The 25,000-nt window shown below is 34.2% G+C and overlaps 1 protein-coding gene across 1 annotated transcript; it reads left to right on the forward strand.

Annotated features, from left to right (window-relative positions):
* The first annotated feature begins 876 nt into the window (after nucleotides 1-876).
* Nucleotides 877-23,208, forward strand: LOC146131865 (endoplasmic reticulum transmembrane helix translocase-like). The gene is given in 27 exon segments (XM_083396412.1): nucleotides 877-1,141; nucleotides 1,626-1,754; nucleotides 2,262-2,410; nucleotides 3,078-3,150; nucleotides 3,550-3,705; nucleotides 4,573-4,761; nucleotides 5,589-5,795; nucleotides 6,713-6,839; nucleotides 7,202-7,339; nucleotides 7,708-7,821; nucleotides 8,458-8,534; nucleotides 9,593-9,695; nucleotides 10,682-10,767; nucleotides 11,861-11,956; nucleotides 12,425-12,538; nucleotides 12,690-12,815; nucleotides 13,364-13,473; nucleotides 14,172-14,283; nucleotides 14,999-15,097; nucleotides 15,971-16,061; nucleotides 16,806-17,004; nucleotides 17,703-17,851; nucleotides 18,248-18,444; nucleotides 19,624-19,763; nucleotides 20,195-20,300; nucleotides 21,690-21,833; nucleotides 22,426-23,208. Coding segments are annotated over 27 exon segments (3,600 nt in total). The 5' UTR covers nucleotides 877-883; the 3' UTR covers nucleotides 22,537-23,208.
* The last annotated feature ends 1,792 nt before the right edge of the window (nucleotides 23,209-25,000 follow it).

Below are 25,000 nucleotides of genomic sequence, written 5' to 3' on the forward strand. Positions count from 1 at the left end.
CCCTTAACTGTTTTAAATTGGGTGATTGATAAACAGACCAGCAGTAATACATAGTTGGGCGCTGGTCTAGAATCCTACCACAATGAAACACCATTTGGGTTAGGGTGCGGGTTAGCGTTTGGGTTAAGGTGGGTCAAGTATTATTATTAAACAAAGAATATAATAATACTTGACCCACCCACACCCAAACGCTAACCCGCAACCTAACTCAAATTTTGTGCGTTGATTTTAGAACTGTGGTAGGATTCTAGACCAGCGCCCATAGTTGGAATATCAAAACCCATACACAAGTAGATAGCATTTTGAACGTTTTGAATAACTTTTTATTTATTTTTGACATAGCTATGTTAAAGAGTTATTCGCACTGTTAAAAATGCTACCCACTTGTGCATGAGCTTCAATATTCTTACTACGTCTAACTACAACCTCCAACTAGGGTTCCTCTCTGGGAATGTTTCGACGGAAAATTCCTGGGATTTCCTACGAATTAACCATCCCAAATCTCGGGAATTTTTTTATAATCCTTGTTATTCGGCAACATAACAAAACTTTAAAAAACTTGTCGTTTTTAATAAATAAGGGTGTAGTTTTTAATACGAGAAGGTCTTGTAAGATTGCTGAAGCGATACTACAGAACATAAATGAGCTTAATTAAATGTTTGGAGCTAATATAAAATAATTTTAAACATCATAAAGACGTAATTAGGTATAATTTTTTTATCAGGATTCCAGGGAATTTTCATCTTTCAATCCTGTTACCTGGAGTGAAAAAACCTGGGAAAAACAGGAACCCTACCTCCAACCATTATGCTCACCATCAGTATTGTAAATAATCTTCTTTAACTTTTTTCTTTTCAACTATTGCAGAAGTTAGGCAACCACTATGTTGGTGACACCCAGGAATGATGGACTTGTGAAGGATATCAAGCTTTACAATCTAAGGCCCTGGTTTCTTCACGCATATGGCTTGCCGTTTCTTTTCGGCTACGCAGCAGTTGGATTTGCTTGGTTGAATCTGATCAGCGAAGAAAAGTTTGAAGTGAACATCATCCTGGCCGCTGCTGTGTTTCTGCTTCAAGTTCTTTCGGTGTTGTTTTGTTTTTGGTCGGTGGAGTTTCGGTGCATCATGATGTACTCCAAGGTAAAAACATCTTATTTTTTTTGTTTAAGAAATACAGTTGCTAATTTCTAAAACAAAACAAAAAAAAGAAATGTTGAGCTGCGATTTCTAGAGATGTGAATTATGATAGTTTAATCAACCTTATGGCCACCGCAGTAATTCCAACTCTGTTTTTTTACCTAGTAATGTTTTTTTTTGCTTGCGATTCACTGTACTGATCTTATTTTAATATTATTAACCAAAATCTCTGTATTATAAATACGTAAATATGACCAACTGATAATAATTATTTTATCATTTTAATGTTGGTTATATGTAGCAAGAACAAATGTCTGATATTTGCTTTTGATTCTGATACTAATATTTTATGGGTTTGTGAAATCTACAAACTTATTGGAATGGACAACCCCTGGTATAAGGCAGATCTATTTTCGAATTATTCCGAGCATGCCGTACACTACAGGCCTTGAATTGTGAAAAAGTAAACAAATATTTACTTTTTCAGAATCCCAACCCACTGACTGCAAGTTTTGCCAAAGTAATTCCTGAAGCTCACAATGGTTCGACGGAGCTCGTTAAAATTCACAAGCGAAAAACTAAAGAAACCACTAAAGTTTGGATAGAATTTCAAAAGGTATAAGCTGATTAGCATTCTAGCAAGATAGGGTATTGTCAACTTCAAACCTTTTCAGATGATATTTAGTAGCCTAAATATATATTAAAGTAATTTTAAAATTGATAATTTGACCCTTAAAAGTGTGATTTTACGAGTAGGTTTTGTTTACATTCAAATGTAAATGAGTATTTCTTTGGTATTTTAAATCAGAGATATGGATGTATCGGTTATATAAAAGATAATGTTGCCCAATATTTTGTTTTTTGTATTTATAACAAATCAGTAAATTTTGTCCGAAATGTCCAATGAAAATGTGATATAGTTTTTCTTGAAAATTTAACAAATTAACCATTTTTTGATAGCATCTTGTGAAGTGAATAAACTAAAATTTTATTTTTCTTTGCTTAAATATTCCAGTTTAAACCGTATCGGGTGCTGTTTGACAAAAACATGGTGTCGGTCTAAAAAAGTGATATCGATCAATCTCTATTTTAAACATCGTCTTTATAAAATTTGGTTTCACAGGTAATTTATGTGTTTGATGGCGAAGAGAAAAAAGTCTTTCTACCCATCGAATATCCAGTTAACAACACTTTTCGGAGCTATCAAAACTGGAAGGGATTTGTGGACGAAGATCAGTGTAAAGCTTCAAAGGAGATCTACGGCGACAATGTGTAAGTTTTTGAAACTCTAACATAACAAACTGACAATAATATAACTAAACCTCATATAATAATGTAATAAAATATGCAACGGGCAAACAACTATTTTTTGTTTAAATTAAAACCGGATCTAATCTGCAGAGTTAATTCTAGCAGCCCGCTGCATATTTTCTTTAAAATTGAGATGAATTAAAAAGCCGAACCCTTAAAATAACACCAGGGGTCTCTAAACTACTACCATGGCCTATTTCTTTAACAAAGCTAAAGTAAACTGGAAGTTTTTAGATGCAATTCCAAACTAATTTTGAAGAAATTTAAAACTAAATGATAATTTATAAAGACATACTACAGTTTTGTTGATGTAATTTATATTTATTTTGTCTAATGATAATCAAGTTAGCGACGTTTGACAATAAAAGTTATACGCGTCCCACAATCGGCAATCTTTACAGCTATACGGCCCTTTATGAAAAAAATATGGTTACCCCGGATTTAGCAATTCATTTTAGATGCCAAAAAAGTATCTTTAATCTGTTTGTTTTTAACAGTGAATCACAATGGCAGGTAATTCTTTGACACTTGATATTGTCCAAATGTTTTTCCTTTATGTTAAATAATGTCCATTTGCATTTTAAGTACTTTTTAATCAAATTATTTCCGCATGTTTCATGTTTTTTAGGATGCAAATGGTGATTCCAGAGTTCAAAGAATTATTCCTTGAAAGGGCAACTGCACCGTTCTTTGTATTCCAGGTGATTAACTTACCAAGTGTTTATCTATTTTGAATAAATGTAAATATCATTGTATAAATGTATAAACATCTTCTTAAAAATTAAAAATAGTCTTTGACTCTTTTGTTGTCTTAGTGTCAAACAGACACTGTCAAACTTTTGCCTAATTTATATTATTTGACTAAACCATTACAAATTTATGTTTTGCCCGAGTGACAGCTTCTTATTTAATAAAATCGTTTTTAAATGAAAATACAACTAAACAAATTTTGTTATGCTTTATTTTTACACCAGTATCAATAACATTGTGTTATCAACAAAAGCACAATATTCGCATTGTGCAATAAATGTATATCATCTTATCCAAAAATCTGCCAGTACTCAAGTTTTTAACTTATCTTCACTTCCATGTTGTTTCAGGTGTTCTGTGTTGTCTTGTGGTGTTTGGACGAGTACTGGTATTACTCCCTCTTCACTCTGTGTATGCTTGTGGCCTTTGAAGCATCCCTTGTATATCAGCAACTGAGAAACATGGCTGAGATCAGGAAAATGGGAAACAAGCCTTATTCGATCAATGTATGTTGAAAAGGAAAATATGACTAATATATTTGGTCTAAATTTGGTGCACACATCAATTTTAACTAGGAATGTAACATTTTTTAAGTGCTTGTAAGTTACAATACAAACATTTAACCTTCAATTATGTTGAAACATGAATGGTAAAAAAACACATAATGATTAAACGCTTTAATTTTAAAACACATTCCAATTGAAATGTTGAAAGATTTTTTTCCATGTTATTAGGCAAAATATGCTTTAACATTAAGAAGCAAAATATGCTTTAACATTAAGAAGCAAAATATGCTTTAACATTAAGAAGTTTTACTGTTAAGAAAATACGATCTAGCGTTATAAAGACATTTTTTATTTAAAAAAAATTATCGTGCAATGTAAAATCCCTGCTAAGAAGCACAGACCATGGCTAAAACTCCTATATTAATTTGGTAACTGATCGGCATCGATACCGCCCTAGTATCGGACGAGCACGTATACTACCACATGGCATCAGGTATCGGTTCCTATCCGATATTATTGGACATCCATAATGAAAGCATCACATTACCTTTTTCCGCTATGCCTATTACAGAGTTGGATTAAATGTAATGTTAATTAATTACAGTAATTAAAATTGTATTGAAATTGAGGCATTTTTATTGTGTGTAAATCTAATTTTGTTTGTAATTTGCTAAAATTTTGACTCAATACTATTGAGAAAATTGACTGTACTGTGTAAGTGTGTATGTGTGGTCTATGGCATCCCGGAAGACACCCCTCCATTGTAATTGTAATTTGATGTTTGTAGCACGGAGTAACTGTAATGTTCTTAAAACATTTAATGGGATTAATTGTAATTGCAATTAAACTGAATTAATGTATTTGAAGGTCTACCGCAATCGTAAATGGCGACACGTTCCAAGTGACGCGCTAGTAGCAGGCGACATCGTATCAGTAACGCGATCGCCGAGCGAACCCGGCAAGGAACGTAACATCCCCTGCGACGTTTTGTTGCTTCGCGGTCGTATCATAGTGGATGAAGCGATGCTGACTGGAGAATCGGTTCCGCAAATGAAGGTAATGTGCAATTAAATATGCTGTTCCTACCATCCTGGATAGTTAGCCAAAACTTATTTTCAGTTGTGTGCAACTGTTGTTTTTACTCGTTGTTTGAAAAGTTAAAACCGTTTGTTTGCATTGTTTTGGGTAATAAATTAAGTGGTTAATATTTTGAACGAACTTTTGTTTTTATTATTATCCGTACAAGTTCATACAACCCCCCAACCGTTATGCTCCTAAGTTTGTATTTTTTCAATGTTTTCGTTTGAACGTTTCTTATTTCTATTTATTCATTTTCAACATGTAACAATAAAGAGTTATTTGAAAAATAAAAGTATGCTACCTACTTTTATTTTTTAACAAGTTTCAAAATGCGACCTACTTCTGTATGGGCCTTCAAATTCATTCTTCGTCTAACTACAACCTTAAGCGATTATATTAAGACTTATTTAAAACGTTTAAAATACTACCTACTACCGTATGGGCTTTGATATTGATTCTACATCTAACTATAACCTTCAACCATTATCTTAAGATTTATTCGAAAACGTTTATAATGATTCCTACTTTTGTAAGGGCTTTGATATTCTTACTACGATTTAATAATTAAATTGCCCAAATGGTAATAATGGTTCAAATTAATTGCTTTGTTTTGGTATACACATCAACCAGTTTATAAGAAAAGTCAGGTATAAACTCAAAAATGATGTTTTTTATTTGCCGTACAAATATATATTGTAGAATTGATGCCTTCTGACTCGAGTTCCAATTGCAATGTTCACTGTGGACGTGGAGTAAGACTTGACTTCAACTTAAATTAATTATTTTTGTTCCATTTTCTACAGGAACCTATCGAAGATGTTGACCCCGACACGGTCCTGGACTTATCGACCCACAGCCGGCTCCACCTGATCAGCGGGGGGACAAAAGTGGTCCAACACGAACCCCCGGCCAAGAGTTCCTCGGGTTCCGGCCAGAAGGAGGGGGCGTCCCGACCCCCCGATAACGGTTGTGTGGGTTACGTGGTCAGAACTGGGTTCAACACTTCACAGGTTTGTTAAACTATTGGGAGAAAATGTTGTTTTATGGAATACTAACTTGGGATTCCTGCTACTTTGTGTGTTTTATTCTGACTCACTGTATGCCAGATATATACTTAAAGATGTCCGGTACTTGACATTTTCTTCCGGCACCAATACCTTATGTTTAAAGTATTGTCATCCAACTGTTACAAAATTACTTCATTAGCATGCTCTATGGCTAAGCAACTGAGCAAGTTAAACGTTTAGATGATTTTGCCTTTACCTGTGAAATTTTAACTTTCCATTGAAATTAAAGGTAATGTTATTTCGTCAAAAAAATTGCTTTCGCATCAAGTAGTTTTTTTACTTTTTTTTTTTTTTTCAGTTGTTAACCCACAATGTAAATTTAGCCTTCAAGCTATCATCGGTGCGTTAAATAGCAAATCATGGCAGAAATACACAAACTTATTTGGTATCTAATCTTCATGGATAATAAGAGTATCGGGCAAGCACCGATAATATTACTTGGTTATCGGCTATACCGACCCAATCCGATAATATCGTATAGTCGAACTAAGTGCTTCTGTAACGCACAGAAAATCAGTTTGCTATCCAGGGATTTTTGCGTCAAATACGTTCGTCTGAAATTGTCCCATATGTTTTTACGTTATTAGGCTTCAGGTATTATTTTGATTAAAATTGAATATAAATATACCTTTTTTAAGAAAATTAATTATTTTTTACCGCTTTATGTTAAAATGACGTCAGTTTTTTGTAAAAATTACTTGTGGAAAAATGCATCTCTATGTCAATTGCGTAAGTGGTTGAATATTGTCACCATCAGTTTATCTAAATATTGAAGTTTAAAAGCACTAGTTTTTCTCCAATGGTAACTAAAATTCCGTAGCAGTGATACATTTTATTATATTAATGTATTTTCGCTTTAGGGCAAACTCTTGCGCACAATATTGTTCGGTGTGAAGCGAGTGACAGCCAACAACCTGGAAACATTTGCCTTCATCATGTTTCTTCTTATATTCGCGATCGTGGCTTCATCCTACGTGTGGATCGTAGGTAGGTTCAATACGGGGCTTGATACTAAATTGAATTTTTTTCCTCATTATATATAAACAATTTACATCGTAACGACATATCCATAGTTTTGAATGTTTTATTCTGAACAAAGCTCGTTCTTGCCAAAAATATCGGGTTTTGGTATAAAAAGTCAACTCTGCAACATCCCTGAATGGCTAGTTTGAAACTAATTTTTCTAAATAATAGCGTATTAGTTTGAGATTTTTCCGAAAAGGGGTTAACTAAACTAAAAAGTTGGTTCAATTAACGTTACTCCATTAAAATAAACCGAGTCCGCAGTCCTGTTTTAATAGTTGTTATTTTTGTCAAAGTAAAAAAACTTAACTACGCTTGTGTTTCAGGCAGTGCTGACCCGAAGAGGAACCGCTACAAGCTTGTCCTTAACTGCGTCCTCATCCTAACATCAGTAGTCCCTCCCGAACTCCCCATTGAACTCTCACTTGCCGTCAATTCATCTTTGCTGGCGCTCTCTAAACTTTGTGAGTTGTTCTTGTTGTTGCAGTAACAGCGTAATTGTTAAATTCTTGTAGGCATATTTATGACTTTTAGGTTAGAATATAGCTAGCTTTAGTGTTGTACAAATAATTTCATGTTTGTTAAGTTTAAAAAGAAAAAAAGGAAGAAGAAAAAAGGGCTTGCGTAAAAAAAAATAATAAAAAAAAAAAAATCATTTTTAGTTTTTTTTTCCAATTTTTTTAGTTTTTATTAAACCTGAAAATATTTCTATTAATTTTAGATTGAGTACTTAAAATGCATCGTCGTTTTGGCCTTGAAGATTTATTTTTTTTGCAGCCGCCAATTGAAAGTTAATGTGTAAAAATGTTCTTACTTAAGTGACTTGTTTTAGATGTTTACTGCACCGAGCCTTTCCGAATCCCTTTCGCCGGTAAAATCGACATCTGCTGCTTCGACAAGACTGGAACACTCACTAGCGACAAGCTGGTTGTGGAGGGGATTGCAGGTGGGCTAGCTTTGCAATGTTTATACTGAGGCTTTTTCTAAACACTCTTGATTTTTAGAGGAAATAGCTATTAATATAGTTTTCTGTTATATTTGTTTAGACATATCTGGTAACATTGTTATATTTCCAGAAAAACTTTTAGCCTGTTTCAGCCAAGATTACGTGTTGTTTAATACATGCGAAAAATACATTTGTATTGCGCTTGAATTTAAACCTATTTCTTGTATTTCGACAAAATAGGTATAAAATTGTACAAAAAAAACAAAAAAACATCAACATTATCTTTGCTGGACATATTCGAGATTTCGAAATTTTTATCTTGAACAAAAATATTTTTTAGTGGCAGTAATATATCTAAACGTATCTGATGAAACTTTTGTCATCCAGCCTTATAGGCTTAATTCGAGTATTTATAGCAAGAATATCAAACCCATACAGTAGAGTTACAGAGGGTAGCATTTTAAACTTTCGAAGATCGCTTTATTCATGTTCAACATCGAAAAATGAATAAAGAGTTATTCGAAACGTTCAAAATGCTATCTACCTACTTCTGTATGGGCTTTGATATTCTTACGTCTTACTACAACCCCCAGTCATTATGCTCTTAAAGTATTTTATGTTTTTTTTATTTCTTAGGCGTCTCATCATCGAAGGGAATTGAAGATGAAAAGGAACTCTGTCCAGTCACTAGTTCCCCACCAAACACACAACGGGTTCGTTACTTGACGCAAACTTTACTTTGACTTCTCGATCGATTTTACGCTCTTGGTCAGTGGTTCCTAACCTTTTTACTTACTGCACCCCTTTCAAATCACCAAACAATCCTCACAACCCTTGTAGAATTGATTAAATAACAAAACAATTGTGATTTTATTTTTATTAAAGTAACTGATAACACAATTGCCCAGCACCAAAATATGAGTTAGAGCTATATTTACATGAGCAATGCAATCAGTTACAGTAATACACTTTTCTATGTGCGATTCAGCATCCCCTCACCCCCTTGGAACAGTTCTCGCAACCCTTATTAGGAAACCCTGCTATAGGTTTTATGAGCGATGCGATAATAACGACATATGCTTAAAGTCACAAATAAATTATTGCAAAACCTAGAAACAGATTTTCATTTTTAACTAACCAGCTGAAATATATTCAACACAAATATGTTGACCGTAACAATCAGACCAAAGGCTTTCATATTTATTTCGTAACTGTGTAATAAAAATACTTTTACATCTCGAATGTTTTAAAACTATTAACACCTCAAAACTGCGCCATTTTATGGCGTTAACTTTTCAGTGTTTACCATTTTGATTGCGGAAGTCTGACACTTCCTAATTTATTTTGATGCCGATAACCGATATTTTGACATAAGTATCGCGATTCGGTATGATAAAAAGTGACGTCATTATTTTGCTTGAACAAGCAAACTAGCGAAATTGAAACGTTCAGAGGCCTTTTGTCAGGCATTAGGTCCAAAATCTTGTTAAGCGTTAAAACGTATACTTAATTTTAATTTAAGGTGTTAACCTACTATTTTTTTGATAAATCAACACACAGTTCTAAAACCATGGGAAAAAACAAGGCTGCCGTTTTTTCTTCTGTGATTCATTCATTTTTAGTTTAGTTAATAGCCGCATTTTTTTAAATTTGGAAATCAAGTGGTACTATTGAGCGACAAATTGTATTTAAATCTTGACAATCTCCGCGAAACCGTGCTCCATCAGGTAATAATAAAAGTCTGGTTTTCAACCAAACTTTTTCATTCCAGGTATTGGCGACTTGTCACGCTTTGGTGAACATGGATGACGAACTGGTCGGGGATCCGTTGGAGCAAGCGATGTTAAAAGCTGTGGAATGGAACCTTACTAAAGGTGGGTGTCTTTCTATAGCGTCAACTAGGGATTTCCGATAATATCGGATCGGAGCCGATATTAAGAGGTAGTATCGGTACTCATCCGACATTAGGGCATTATCATTACTAAACTATTATAAAATTTTCAGCCATGATTTACGATCAAACGCACCTATTATTCCTTAAAAGGTTAAATTATCAAAAACTATAGTAAGTTATATCAACTACATTTAACCGAACTTCTTATCGCTAAATCAAATTATGCTTACAACCTTGGAAAAATTAACTTGAATGAGCGTTTCAATTTAAAGTTTTTAAACTATATAGCTTGTTGAGCATAGTAATGACGTCATTTGGTGATACTTCCAAAAATATCGGGTATCGGCATCGATCCTTAATTGAATGTCAATTATCGGACATCCCTAGACAAAACCTAGTTGTTATCAAACTTGTTAATCAGGTGAGTCTTATAGGTTTTCGGCGACAACAACTAAACTCGTTAGAGTTATGCTTCTCATTAAAGCCTCGTTATTTGCTAAAGCAAATGGTGTTTTGGTGAATTACGTAAAACAGGGGTGTCCAACAAGCGGCACTCAGCTCACCGACGGACATTTAGATGCAGTAATAATGCACACTGCTAACTACACGTTTTTATTATTTGTAAAAAAACGCTTTTATTATTAGAAAGAATCATATTGTTAACTTTTGGCACGGGAAGAAGTTATAGGATAAAAATTGGCACGTCGGCATGTTTGAGTTGGACACCCCTGACGTAAAAGAACGAAAGCAACGTACGTCACGAGTGATTGTAGTAATTGTCTTTTAAATGACTAGAACATATGAATGACAGACTTTGATCAATACAGGAGTTCATAATATTTGCTCCTATTTAAAGTCATTGTCATTTAAAGTCATTGTTTACGTGTAAGGGCGAGGAGATATCTTTATATTTTACACATTCAGTTTGCCAAATCAAAAATATACCTCATGTTACTGTACTTTCAGGTGACGTGGTAATTCCCCGCAAAAAGACGGCAGGCTTACAACCTCTAAAGGTCGTTCAACGATTCCATTTCAGCTCCTTACTCAAGGTACTTTTTTATCTTCGAGTGTATCTTACCTGTCTTGGTTGATAGCCGTATTTGATCTACCTTGTAAGATTGACCATCTGCGTTGAATCGTAGATCATGGCTACAATTTATTTTGTTGTTTGGGTATCGGATCGGCACCGATACCACCCACCACCCTAGTATCGGACGAGTACTGATACTGCAACTTAGTACCGGGTATCGTTGTTTTCCTACCTGTCCTGGTTCAATTGCTTTTTAAAAAGCGTTGGGAACTTTTGCCGAGATTCTTAACTTCAAAATAAAAAACAACAACTTCTAAGCCTATACATGTGACACCAATACGCGTTCGCGTACAGACCAATAAAAGCAGCTTTCGTCGTTATATTTTTCACTTTCCTGTATTATAAGTAAGTATTACAAAGGCTAATTTCGTTTTTCCAAGAAGAAAAAAAAAGGTTGATAGCCGTACTTGCTTCACCTTTCAATATGGATTCTTTGCGTTAAAGTCTATTTTACTAGAGTTCCGAATATGACGTGCGCATGCGCAGTAACAAATTTCGAAACTGATAAGGCCGTAAATTGTAAATTGTAAAGATGGAATAGCATATAGTGGATATTTTCCAATTATGTATTCTAGGTGAATAAAATATATGGCATCCATATGAGTGGATTGCCTAATCTACCGTATTTTGGTTGCGTAAATGAGTGAAATACAGGCTGTAAAGTCAGTAAATTGCACATTGGGCCGGTTCTTAAACCTTTTTACCGCGGACCCCTGCAAGTTTTTATGACTTCGCGTGGACCACGGTAGGCAAGAAAATTTCAGCTATGACGTCATAAATTGACGTCAAAATACAAATAAACTTCATAAATTTGTTGCTTTCGGTCCTAAAAATGTGAAAGTGAAATGAAGACTAAATGCAAGTGCAAAACCGTAGTATTTTTAATTAAACTGTTTTCTTTGAGAAATTGATCACTTCTTAAATATACACTAATATTTCAATTAGTCTTTCATGGACCCCCTAAAACTAACCCACAAACCCCCAAGGTGTCCATGGACCCCAGTTTAAGAACCCCTAAAAAAAATAAAGTTGTTTGTGTGTTTTGTTTTCAGAGGATGAGCACTATTGTAAGCCAGGAAGAACAAGGATCAGTTGGACATAATTACATGGTCACAGTGAAAGGAGCGGCCGAGACCCTTAAGCCTATGGTGAGTGTCGCGTGTGTGATTTAAGGTAATTCAGTTCAGTGTAATGCGTATGCTTTAACTCCGTGTTTCGCAATTTTTTTTGTCTTGCGACACGCAACAGAAATTATAAATAGTTCACGGCACCCTTGTTCGTATTTTTGATGAGTGGTTAACTGTAACAAATAAACTCGTCTACAATAAACGAGATTGAAACAGCACATTAACTGTACAAGAAGGTTTGAAAAAAAAATTGTAATTATTTTTGGCACATTTATTGTACGCAAAAAATTGTATCAACAAGCTTACCAATAGAGCAGAAATTGGAATCCTAAAAATTAGAAATATCTCTCGGCACCCTTTTTTGAGCGTTAAAAATGGCACCCTAGTATACCGCGGCACGCCGGTTCAGAACCACTGGTTTTAACTATACTGAAAGAAATTCATTACCTATTGGAATTAACCGTTATGTTCACTGCTGAATTTTTCCAGTTTTCAAGGGTCCCGGAATTTTACGACGCGCAGCACCAAAGTCTGTCGCAGCGCGGCGCTAGAGTGCTGGCACTGGGCATACGTCAGCTCGGAAAGGGACTTTCCCCCCAGCAGGTGAGGATAAGAAAGTAACAAAAAGTTAATATTAGTTGAACAAAGATTTCGGTGGTTTTTACGCCAATACTGTTGGTTGGAGTGCTTGTTTTAGGGTCGGATTTATTAAATGTCGTTTGAAAAATTATTTTTTTCCTATTGTATTCTTTAGATTCGCGCAATGAAGCGTGACGAAGTTGAAGGTGACCTTGAGTTCGCTGGCTTCGTGATTGTCTCGTGTCCACTCAAGTCCGACACGAAGGCTGTCATGAAGGAGCTGAGGAATGCCTCACATCATGTACGTGATTGACAATGTTGAAATGAAACATACATTTGGTTGATTGCAAATATTTAACTTTTTGAGTTTTGCTTAGGATACTGTTGGCCACTGTCTCAAGTTATTGAAATCAATTTCGTTTAACTAGGAAACTAAATGTTTTGCAAAAGTTTGCTAAGTACATTATCAAGCCCCAAAGCTGTTTTTCTTCTTTGTCCATGAAGATCTTTTCGCGCCTTTTTTGGCGATAAAAAATGCTTATGGTATCAGTTTTTAGGGCAATTTCCTGATTATTGCAACCTAGTGTGGGTCTCTAAAACTTTTTTTCTATACCGATACCCGATTTTAAGTATCAACACTAGCATTTAGCATCGGGTATCGGTTCCGATCCGATATTATCGGACATAACTAAAGCCCATATTTCGTTTAATATATCAATCACACATAAATAAGTTTAACACCATTATTCATTCATTTTAAACCCTGAATCGACCTAAAAGAATACCAGCTGTATTTTAATAGCTCGTTTTTTCACCAACTTTTCACGTCGTGATATCTTTTTCATCCAGATGACGATGATCACGGGCGACAACCCGCTCACGGCGTGTCACGTGGGCCGCGTGCTTCGGTTCACGGGAAAGCAGGGATGTCTCATACTCACGAATGACGGTGAGTGATCATGAGTGCATAACGAGCTCACCATCTAACGCAATCATATGAAATGAAAGAGTATGCGTTGCTTAAAAATATAGGAGCGTTGAAATAGTAAGCACATGAAACTTGTGCTGTTTCATGGTTAGGTGATCATGAGTTGCATCACGAGCTCACCAAATCTCACGCAATCATATGGAATAAAACATTATGCTTGGTTTGTTAAAGGATCATTAAAACACTAATCACATGAAACTTGTGCTGTTTCATGGTTAGGTGATCACGTATTTCATAAACTTTTACAATTATGTAAAACTGTTAGAATTTTTATGGGTTGTAAATATGGGTAAAAAGTAAAAAGGAAATTTTAAACGTTATAAATGAAGTGAAAGTTAATCAATATTGAGTTAAAACACTTACACAATGTTCTTAATATCTTCCATATAAAATTAAAATAAAGTCTGAAAGTACTACTAAATAAAGGTAAACCGTTCTTTAAAAAAATCGTTTTTTTATGTATACCCTGGTCCGCTTCAAAAACTTAATAATGATAAAAACGACTGAACATTTATTTTTGGGACATCAAAATTTAGTATGTTTTAGATTTTTAGAACGAGTTTATTGTTTTTTTAAATTTTATTGAACAGATTTGTTAACATGGTTTCGAAGTATACATTTACGATCACATATTATAGAAAATATATTCAAACGTGTCTTATTACTTACAGATGGGGCTTGGTTGTGGCGCTCAGTGGACCGTAACGTTGAATATCCGTTAGATCCAAACAACTTGAAAACTATTCTTAAGAAAAACTACGACCTTTGTCTCACCGGACAGGTATAAGCGTTTTATAGAAGTACAGAAGTTTTGTGCTTAACGTTTTACTTTAAAAATAAGCGTTGTATTGAAGACATTTTTTTTTTAAAGCCTATCGTTACTAGTCAATTCAGAATAGCCTAAATCACAGTCAAGTCTTTTTTATACATAACAAGTCAAGTCCCAGTCCAAGTCATTGTTTTCTTATATATTATATATATATATATATTTTTTTTTTCCTTTTTTTTTTTTTTTAAGTAAATGAAAAGTAATTGGCAGTAAAAGTAAATGTTTAACCATAAAATTATTAAATTCATTCCATTCAAAGCAATATTTCGCATAACAAGAACCGAAAACAAAAGCAAATAGCAATTAATTTGTCAATCTAAGATAAAAACTTTTTTCTATGTTTAACATTTTTGTGGTAAATAACCGATTTTTACGAAATATGTTCTTATTTGAAACACTGAAAATACACTTAATCATTTTCCATAATTAGAAGAGAAGGTATTGAGTTAACCTATGTCATTATAACACTGCAGTTCAGCATTCTCAAACTAGTTTTCTTAACTAGTAATAACACACAATTAAAGATCGTACAATTATAAAACAAACTTTTTCAAACAAATTTTGTCATCTTAGTTTGTTCTATATACTACACACCCTTGTTTTTCGTGTTCTTGCCCAATAAGTTTTCACTCGTTTATTCGCATTTAATTATTATTTTGTTTTCCAGGCGTTATCTCATCTGGAAAACACCGACAGCCGTTTCCTGAAGAGGGTTCTCCCCAACGTGAGAATATTCGCGCGTGTCAGCCCCAAGCAAAAAGAACAGGTGAAAGTTTATCCCGAAAAAATGGTTGCAGCTTATTTAGCGCTACTATTCATACACATTTAAGACTAGCACACAATAAATTTCCCAAAGATGTGTAAATTCGACAAACTTGAAGACTGGTAAAATGCGGGGTTGCCAAACTGTATAATAAAAAAAATTAAAGACATTTCCGGGAATTTTATAGTTTTCGAAGCCCAAAAATTGGATCGCTCGATTGGTGAACACAATAGGAAATCAAGACTTTCAAAAACATAGAATTTTTTTATTTGCACAAAATTTAATTTTAATTGTTTCACGTTTTGAAACAATGTTCGCGAGCAACAGAGAAAGATAAAAGATAATCTTGCTGATTGCTTACAAAGAGTATATACACTTGTACATTTAGTTGCATTTAATCATTCCGTATTTTCCACATTTTGGTGAAGAATTTCTTCAATATTTGCCTCTTATTTTTTTCGATATTCACATCTCACACTTAAAATAGGTTTCTGCTGTAAATGCTAAAGATATATTCCTTTTACCTAAGTGTCTGATTTTGTATTTTACTCCAGTTTTGAAACTTTATCATTTTTATTTTTTCTCTACGTTAAAAAAATGCATTTTTTTACATATAAATACTCTCTTTTCAAAAATTACGAAAAGTTTCGCGGCACACTTGACAATCTCTCGAGGCACACAGTTGGGGAATCACTGCTCTAAGGATATACCTATAGTGGGTTTTACTCGGGTTTTCAAACTTCAAGTTTTATTTATTTTGTTTGTTATCTCTGTTTTCTTTACAACCCAAACATAATCTATTCTAATATTGTATTTAGTTGTGTATTTCTGCCTCTTTTACTCATATATAAACCTGTATCTCGTTAAACCCACCAGGTAATCGTATCACTGAAGAACCTTGGCTTCACTTTACTAATGTGCGGAGATGGAACCAACGATGTAGGAGCTCTTAAGCACGCTAATGTCGGTAAGAATCATTTGAAGCCGAAGAATTGGTGTACGCCCGATACAATTTGCAAATATTCATTCAGAGTTGCCAAAGATTCTTGGGGGTTAACATTTTTTTTAATTCCCTTCAAGTCGATTAGTATATCAAAAGTCTTTGAGAAACCCGATGTTTTTGTAATATCATTTATGTAGTTCCTGAACATGTTTTATGTTTGGCCTTAGTTGTGTTTAAAAAAAGTGCTGTGGCCAAACAATTTTTTAAACTAATAGTTTTCATGTTGTCAAAATTTTTCTAAAACATTTAAAGAAAGGGTTGAAAGTTTGTCGGTTTTTAAAGACCTAAAATTGAAAAAGTCTGTTTGTCATCAAATATTAAATATTATTTTAAAAGTCTTTGAAGTTGTTTTATGTACTTCTTAAATTACCCTTTCTTAAATTAAGTGCTTTGAAAGTGACAGTGAGAAGAATTGAATAGCTTTTTTTATTTGTGTTGTGTTGTTATTTATACTGCTAAGTTTTTGATTTCAATTTATTTTCAATCGTGAAGTGATTCAATTTTAGATCTTTGAAAACCTACATACTATAGTTATATCTTGAATTTATATCATAAAATTATGGAACCCTCTACTTGGTAAATTCGAAATTAATGTAAAAAAAACCTTTACATATCATTTTTTTCTTGACTGTTTCATATTTTTTAAACAAAACTTTCAACCTAAAATGTCATAAAACCTAATTTTAAGACGACCTAATATTTCGCCAGGGGTGGCGCTGCTGAGCAACCCGCCCGAACACGTTAAAAAGGATGAGCGCAACGCAAACGGCACGACATCCAATGAGGGCGGCGTCAACAGAACGGAAACTGACAAGAACGACTCGGGAAAAGTGGCCAACAGGGGGCGCCAGAGGCAACATAACCTCAAAGCAGTCGACAAGGGACAACCAAGAGGAATTAGAAACAGGTTTGTAGGCAGTTTAATTAAAAGTATAAATCTTAAAAAAAATTTACAAACCAATGACATATATTTTTTTGGATTTTTTTGCTTTCTTTTTTTTTCTAAAAATGCTAAAAATTATATTTTAAACTTGCTGATTAATTTGTTATTTAGATTTTTTGTATTTTACATTTTAAAACACCATTCTTTTGATCATGATGTGAAACATTGTAAAAAAACAATCTCCAATGAACAGGATAATATTTTGTGACTAAAATATTCGATAATATAATTTCTCAAAATATTCGATAATGTAATTTCTTAAAATATTCGATAATATAATAGATAATGTGACGAGATTTCCGTCTGTAAGGAATGCAATATCAAACGTCATTATGGTTTGATACGAGATGGTATATAAAACTTTAACAAAATGATAAAGAAAAAAATAGTTTTGTTTTATGTACGGCCGGGTCCAGGGAATACCAGGTCATACCCCCTTAAATTTCTTACTTAGCTATTACCAACCTTAATGAAAATTGAAACACAGATTCTATTAAATTAAGAAATAGAATTTTCTCCATCAGGTAACTTATCAATAGATAGAAATCGCTCGTTTGGGGGTAAGCGAAGTTATCAGGTATAAAAGTTCAGCTGATATCTGCTGCCGAAACGTTGGTTTATAACTTCGTTTAGAGACCCCGTTTGTTCCTCCTTTCCTTCAGACTGCAGCAGCGCCAGGATGAGCTTGCGAGGAAGCAGAAGAAAGTCCAGGAGATGCTTGGAGAGATGGAGGCGGACCCTCAAGTTGTCAAGATGGGAGATGCAAGTATAGCCGCTCCATTCTCGTACAAGCTATCAAGCACTGCTGCTAGTAAGTCGGTTAAATAAAAAAAAAACGCGATTAGTTTAATTTAACTTGAAATGGTTAAATGACCAATAAAAATCGCTTTAAATTTATCTTTGTCGAATTTTTTGTTCTTACCAACCCTAGTAACGCTGCCAGTAGTCAATTGGAATAAATATTAAATAGAATAAACCAAAGAGGCTGTCTGCCGGGAATAATAGAAGTAGAAAAAATATGGCAATAAAAAGATTGAAAAAAAATTCCAGTATTACAAAATTTGTAAAGACTTCGCGAAGATTCTTAGGCATTTTTAAACAAAATGCCAATTTAGGAAACACGAAATCCGAAGCTAAAAATTTTAAAACCACCAAAGCCGAATCAGTTTAAAACACAAAATTCAAGCTTTTACATTTTCCTTCCCAGTTTGCCACATAATCAAGCAAGGTCGCTGCACCCTGGTCACCACCCTCCAGATGTTTAAGATCCTCGCACTGAATGCACTGGTGCTGGCTTACAGCCAGAGTGTGCTTTACTTGGACGGAGTTAAGTTCTCAGACGCACAGGCAACATTACAAGGCCTTCTACTGGCTGGATGCTTCCTATTTATTTCTAGAAGCAAGGTGGGGTTTTCTTTTATCGATATGCTAAAGTTTTAAATACCAATACCTTAAACCAGTGTTTGTAAATTACTTTTTTTATATAGATTAAATTCGGCCCTAATAATACGAATATTTTATCTATTGCTGCTAAGAAAAACTTTACTGAAAAAAAGTTGAGTCGCCAAAGTTTTGCTGTTATCTTTTCGCTTAGTATTTGTGGGTCGCCGCGAAAAAAAGGTCTAGAAACAGTTAGATAAATTTTACTTTAACCTAAGTTTTAGTTCCTCAGTCGGAACAAGCTTTTTTAAAAATTTTAGGTTTAAAAGTGCCAATCTCGGTGTACTTATCTTTGTGATTCATTTTTATTTGTCAAAATTATTCTAAATTAATTAAGGTTGCTTCAATTTGTTTTTAAATTTTAGTTCAATTTCTATTTTTGTCCTATTGAAAGTTCTAATTTTAATCTAATTTAAAAAATCGAAATAATTACCATTTGTTTAACTCCACACATAGCGACCTGTTTCTTGTGTCGCTGCTTTGCTATAGGCGCTTGAGAACCTTTCGGCTTAGTTCAGTGTTTCCAAACCTTTTTTATACTAGTACCCCCTTGGGCTCAGTATTATTTCATATCGCCCCCCTCATCTTGCTTTACAGTAAAGTTTTGTATTAATCATTGTCTATGTCTAACATTATACTTTCATTTCGATGAGCTGTCAGTCATGTTTTAGGTTGTCTAACATACATTCACTATAGAAATATACGTAAGCATGTGTATAAATTAAACTAAATTAACGACGTAGGTGCATAACAAAAAGTATGGCATGTAGGTAACAGGACATAAATTTTATAAACAAAATAGTTGTGTTACGGTTTACACTCTAAACACACTGATGCAAATTACTTGCGCTACTGCAGTTAAAATGGCTGACGATTCAACATATAGTTTCATAATAATCCAGTTTTGTCGTTAGCTCAACATAAAAGATTAATTCCTAATATAGCCTACATACATTATTTTACAACGTTATGCTATTAACAGAAAAAATTAAAATTTCTGCACAAATACTTTGAATCAGGGGTCGGGAACCTTTTTCTAGTCGCCGCCCAAAACCAAACTCAGAAAGATGTTTTTGTACGCCACGAAAAAAAGTTAAAAAACACTAAATTAGACCTATTCTGAATCTTCCTGCTCCTCCTCAGCCGATGAAAGTCCTCTCCAAGCAGCGTCCTCTTCCCAACATCTTCAACGTCTACACGATCGCAACCATCACATCCCAGTTCGCCATACACTTCACCTCCCTTTTCTATCTAGTCAAGATGGCAAAGGAAAAGGACCCCAGGTAAAAAAACAACCAATGTCACGAATTATTCAGGATTTTTTGCACAATTTTTCCCTCTATCGGATTATTTTTTTAATTTAGGATGATTTAGCACATTTTCTAAAAAATTATTTTTGGTCAGTTTCCCACATTATCTGACAGTTTCGCGCATATTGGAACAATTTTGCGTATTTTCTGGCATTCTACACAATTTAAGTCATTATAGCAAATTCTCAAGTAGCTTTGCATTTTACAACAATTTTAAATATCATGGGGTTAAAGGACTACATTCACCAAAAAAAGCCTCTAAACAACTTCGTCTTTTTGGGAAATTATATATATATTTTTTCAACTTGCCTTCATTTCAAACATACTTTAAATATTCAGTTACTAAGGCTGAGAACCAACCACACACTTCAATATTAAAGTGTGTCAAACTTTTGACCTTGTAGGGAGGAAATTGACCTTGAAGCTGACTTTGCCCCAAACCTTCTGAACTCGACCGTCTATGTTTTGTCACTTGCAACCCAGATCATAACCTTCGCCATAAACTACAGGGTAAGTAAGCAAAAGTAATCTAAAAGTCGAATTGATTAAGTGAAATATTAACATGAAAAGTTGTAAGTTTGTCGTAGTAAATAACTCATAGTGAAGCCTGTAGCATTATAAACATCCCAAATGTCTCTTTAATCGTTTTTAACATCAACATTGTGGGTTTGTATTTTGCAAGGCGTTCACTGGAAATGCAGTTTTAATTGGACAGTGTGCCATTTATAAGGCCGCAAATTGGTAATTATAAGGTGGTAACAAAATATGGTGAAATGTTTTCAAACCATGTATTGAAAGTGGTTTAAAATATAAAACACTCCATTGAGTGGGTGCTGTATATAAACCCTATTTCAGTTATGTAAATGGGTGGAATTCAGGCTTTGTAATCGGAGCCAGACTCGGGACTCGATGAAATCGGCAAATTTGGCCGCAGTCGGACTTGGGATTTTTTTTAGACGAAGTCGGACAACCGACTTTGCAGTCCTGGTTGTTTATCAAATTTAATTGTCAAGTAAAAGGTTAGCAATTGACTTAAGTCCGAATTAAAATATAACTACTATAAAGTAGCAAGCGTTCCCAAACTCCAGCTCAATACCAAGTCATACAAAAGTCATAACAACTAAATTTAGCTCTATACACTATAAAACAACCTTTTATTCAAGTTGTCGGTATATTTAACGCAACCCTGTTAATTCACGATTTTTGAATCTTTGTCTTTATTCCTACATTTAATTACGATCACTGGAATTAAAACTGGTAACTAATAGATCCGATCCGATACTGGAGTCTATCAGTGTACAGGATTTTTTTAATAACACAAATGCTTTTACAAGTGGATTCATATTTTAATTCGAATCAATACAAAACATTGTTATTAAAACAGAAAGAGCATCAGTGCAAGATAAACTTCATCACCAAACACTTATAAGTAACTAACAATGTGGACTCCTACCGCGACAAGGAGGTAACACCAACTACCGTAAGGACAACTACATTGTCAGCATGTGCTCAGTGACCTTTGACCGTTTGACCGCAAAATAGAATGCTTACGCAATTAAACAGGTCATAAAGCACTTACATCAAAATGCGCTTCAGCAAACTCACTGTTAATCTTAACAAAAACGTTCATGTGAAAGAAACGGCCGATGATACAGCTAAAAGCTAAATCAGCTGACAAGTTTGTGCTGCTGTTGTGGTATCGATGACGCAAACGCCAAGTTCCATTAGCTCTTCTCCGTGTAAAAGCTGGATTACTGGCAAAGAATGGAGTGCACTACTAGAGACTACCCGATAGTTCGTGTATTAATTCCTGCCATTGTTACATTTTTGTAGATTGGTTAACCTAAAGTTGGCCATGAAATACTTGCTTAAAGTAATATGTGTTGGACCAATTTCCAGGGCCACCCGTTCATGGAGAGCTTGTTCGAGAACAAACCACTGCTGTACAGTTTGGCGGGAAGTGGCAGCTTCCTATTGGCTCTCGTCACCAACGCACTCCCGGATGTAAACGCGCAGTTCGAGATCATAGAGTTCGACAACGAGGTAAAAAAATTAATATAAATTTGTAAGGAACTTAAAGGGACTCCAGCCGTAACCGAAATAAGAACAGCACCAACGTCGGAATAAAATACATTTCCGCATAAGACCAAATTTGAATGTCGAACACAACGAAGAACCACAAAAACTACTAAAACAAATTTATCAAAAAAAGATCACGCCAAAAAGACTAAACGGTCAAATCGAATAATTCATCCACCAATTTCGGATCCTTCTTCTCCAAGTCATCTTTGGTTTTAAAACCAATTTATTCAAAATCGAAATACCGCAATTCCGCCAAAACAACATAAAATCATCTGTTCTGCCTGAACCTTAACTCGAATAATTTCTTCCTCCAGTTACATCATTCATAAATATTAAATTAGTCTGTTTTTTTTTGAAAAAAAGATAAACTTACTGGTTTAAATTAAGATCAAGATCTACACGTTAAAACTTAAATTGAATAATTTCTTCCTCCAGTTACATCATTCATAAATATTAAATTAGTCTGTTTTTTTTTTAAAAAAGATAAACTTACTGGTTTAAATAGGATCAAGATCTACACGTTAAAACCTAAATTGAATAATTCTTCCTCCAGTTCCGTATCCTTCTTCTTCAAGTCATCTCTGCCATCCTTGTTTCCTCCTGGACCCTCGATCGCTCCCTGCGCTTTCTCATCGGAGGGGGGAGCCTTCGGAGGCTTCACTGACGTCATCACAACCACGTGGTGACGTCACGTATGACGTAGGGCCCGCAGGTCGACTTCCGATCGGCGCTGGCGATCGCGCACCTGAATTGGCCGGTCATTTTGTGGCGCGGATGGAGTATGCGACGTTATGCGCCGCAAGTATAGAGATTAAATTAAGCACTGAACTTAGTAAAACGAAAATCAAATGTTGAAAATGAATAAAGAGTTATTCGAAACATTCAAAATGTTTCCCGTCTAACTCCAACCTCCCAACCATTATGTTTCAAAAAAATTAGTTTGTTTGGATGTTTTATGATAAATATATTTCGCTTCCAAGGCATCATTAGCATCTGAATTCGAATGAACTCGTTGAACACATATTTGAATCATTCGAATTAAGATATTAATGATGCTTTAAGGAGAAAAATATACTTATCATAAATATAACATCCAAACAAACTGATTTTCGGTTTACTAAGTGCTGTACTTATCTTTATCATTGATGTGCAACCAGAATCTTGTGTTTTCACCATTCGGTTTCAGGCAGATTCTGTTATTCGAAAGAAAATTCTGATGCACAATTTTTTGCGTTTCTGCTTTATAGGAAATTGACGTTTTTTTAGGCTGCTATCGTCGGCTGTGTTTAGCAAGTGTTATTTGAGGCTCTGCAAAACCTACTGTATATTATGGCAGCGCAGATTGTTTTTTAAATTATTGTGCGTCATTGTCGTTGATTGAACTTTTTAAAGGTTTGTCATTTTGTTTGACCTCTCTTAAATAGCTCTTTGATGAAATTCTACCAGGGTTTTCACAAACTCTTTAAATTTATTTGCGTCCAGCTTCAGTCATGTGTTCAGAAAGTGCCATTAAAAAAAACAAATAAATAAATATTTTTAATTGTGTTGACCAAGGAATTTTTCCCCAAGTCAATTCGCCACACAAACCCCAACTTCGTATTAATTTACCACACGTGTTTGGTTAACGCAACCTAATTACTGCTATTTATTGGTTGACCCTAAGTAATCGCTTCCATCTCTAAACACACAAAACACATCGTTGCTTCTGGTTTTATTTTGCCTTATACCGCACATTTCTTACCACAAATAACAGCTATTGGCTCCAAATAACATTAACTAAGATCTAACTTGTGCGCACGCATCTATTCTAAGAGGCTCTTTGGGGTGTTTGATAATATCGAAATTGATTTTCGATGTCAAGTGATGTATCGGTACTTGTCCGATACCATGGTGGTATCGATGCCAAATTAATGTGCGGTGTATTATTAATAGGCATGTCCGATAAAGCCTAATGATAGTATCGCTACTCGTCCGATACTACGATACTAGGTTCGTAAATTTAATTCATATACAAATTTTCCGCCATGATTTTAGATTTAGGGGGGACTTCATCAAAAAATAGTACGTCAACGACACCAAAAAACTTGAAATTCTATTTCTATTTTGCTTGTTGCGGCATAGTAATGACGTCATTTGGAATCTGATCACCATTTTTTTTGTCCAATACATGGGTTATCGGAATAAAAGTTAATTATTATGAACTAATCCTAAATGTTAATTATTATGAGCCAATAAGGTCGTATAGATTTTAATTTCAGCATTTGTTTTTCGTTGAGTTTAATGGTTGCCCACTTTAAACATTGCTCAGTACTTCAGTAAATTTGTTTGCAAATTCTCAACTTCCAAACGAATTTGCAGCCGAATAACGTTTAATGGAACTCGTAAAACATGTTCAACCGTTTTTTCAGGCTGGCATATTGCTCTTTTTTTGCTTTGTGCTTATTTTTCGCATATTTTTTATTTAATTTACTTGTGTCAACTGTTCGACTCTGTTTTGTTGCGTGTGTGGAGAATTTAAAAGTGGAATAATACAGAATACGTAGCTATCGGTCCTAATCTTATCACAGTGTTCAGTTTAATTTAGGCTAAAGTATCTTTTTTCTGCAATTCACTAGTTATTCAAGGATTACATTGCATTTATTTTGACCTATAACTGATTTTTCAATAGCTGTTAATTTACTTGTTTTTTGAAAGGGTGAGATTGAAACTGTTTTTACTAACAATCAACTAGTTTTTGTGTTGACGGTAAATATCGAAGATTTTTTCACTAAACATTGCCTACTTTTTTTTTTTAAGTTTAAGAATAAGTTTTTTTTAATTGCAAATTTTTAATAAAAAAAAAAAGCTTTTTTAAGGACAAAATGAAGTAAAAATTAAATGAAAAGAAGTTCTTTTATTGGGTAAAAAACAGCATAGTTTACTCAGCGAAAAAATACAACGATTATTTTGTATAGCGTGATGCATAAAGGCAAAGGCTCTAATTCAATAAACGACTCAACACTAAAACAGTGGTTCTTTTTAGGTTTCCTTTTCCCTGTGTTAAATTTGATAAATGTTATAAATTTGAATTACTCTTTTTTTAAATTTAGAAAGTGCTGCAACAATAAGTAATTAAGAACATTTGAAAG

The sequence above is a fragment of the Ascidiella aspersa genome, chromosome 9 (genome assembly GCF_963924565.1).
Source record: "Ascidiella aspersa chromosome 9, kaAscAspe10.2, whole genome shotgun sequence".
Taxonomy (NCBI): domain Eukaryota; kingdom Metazoa; phylum Chordata; class Ascidiacea; order Phlebobranchia; family Ascidiidae; genus Ascidiella; species Ascidiella aspersa.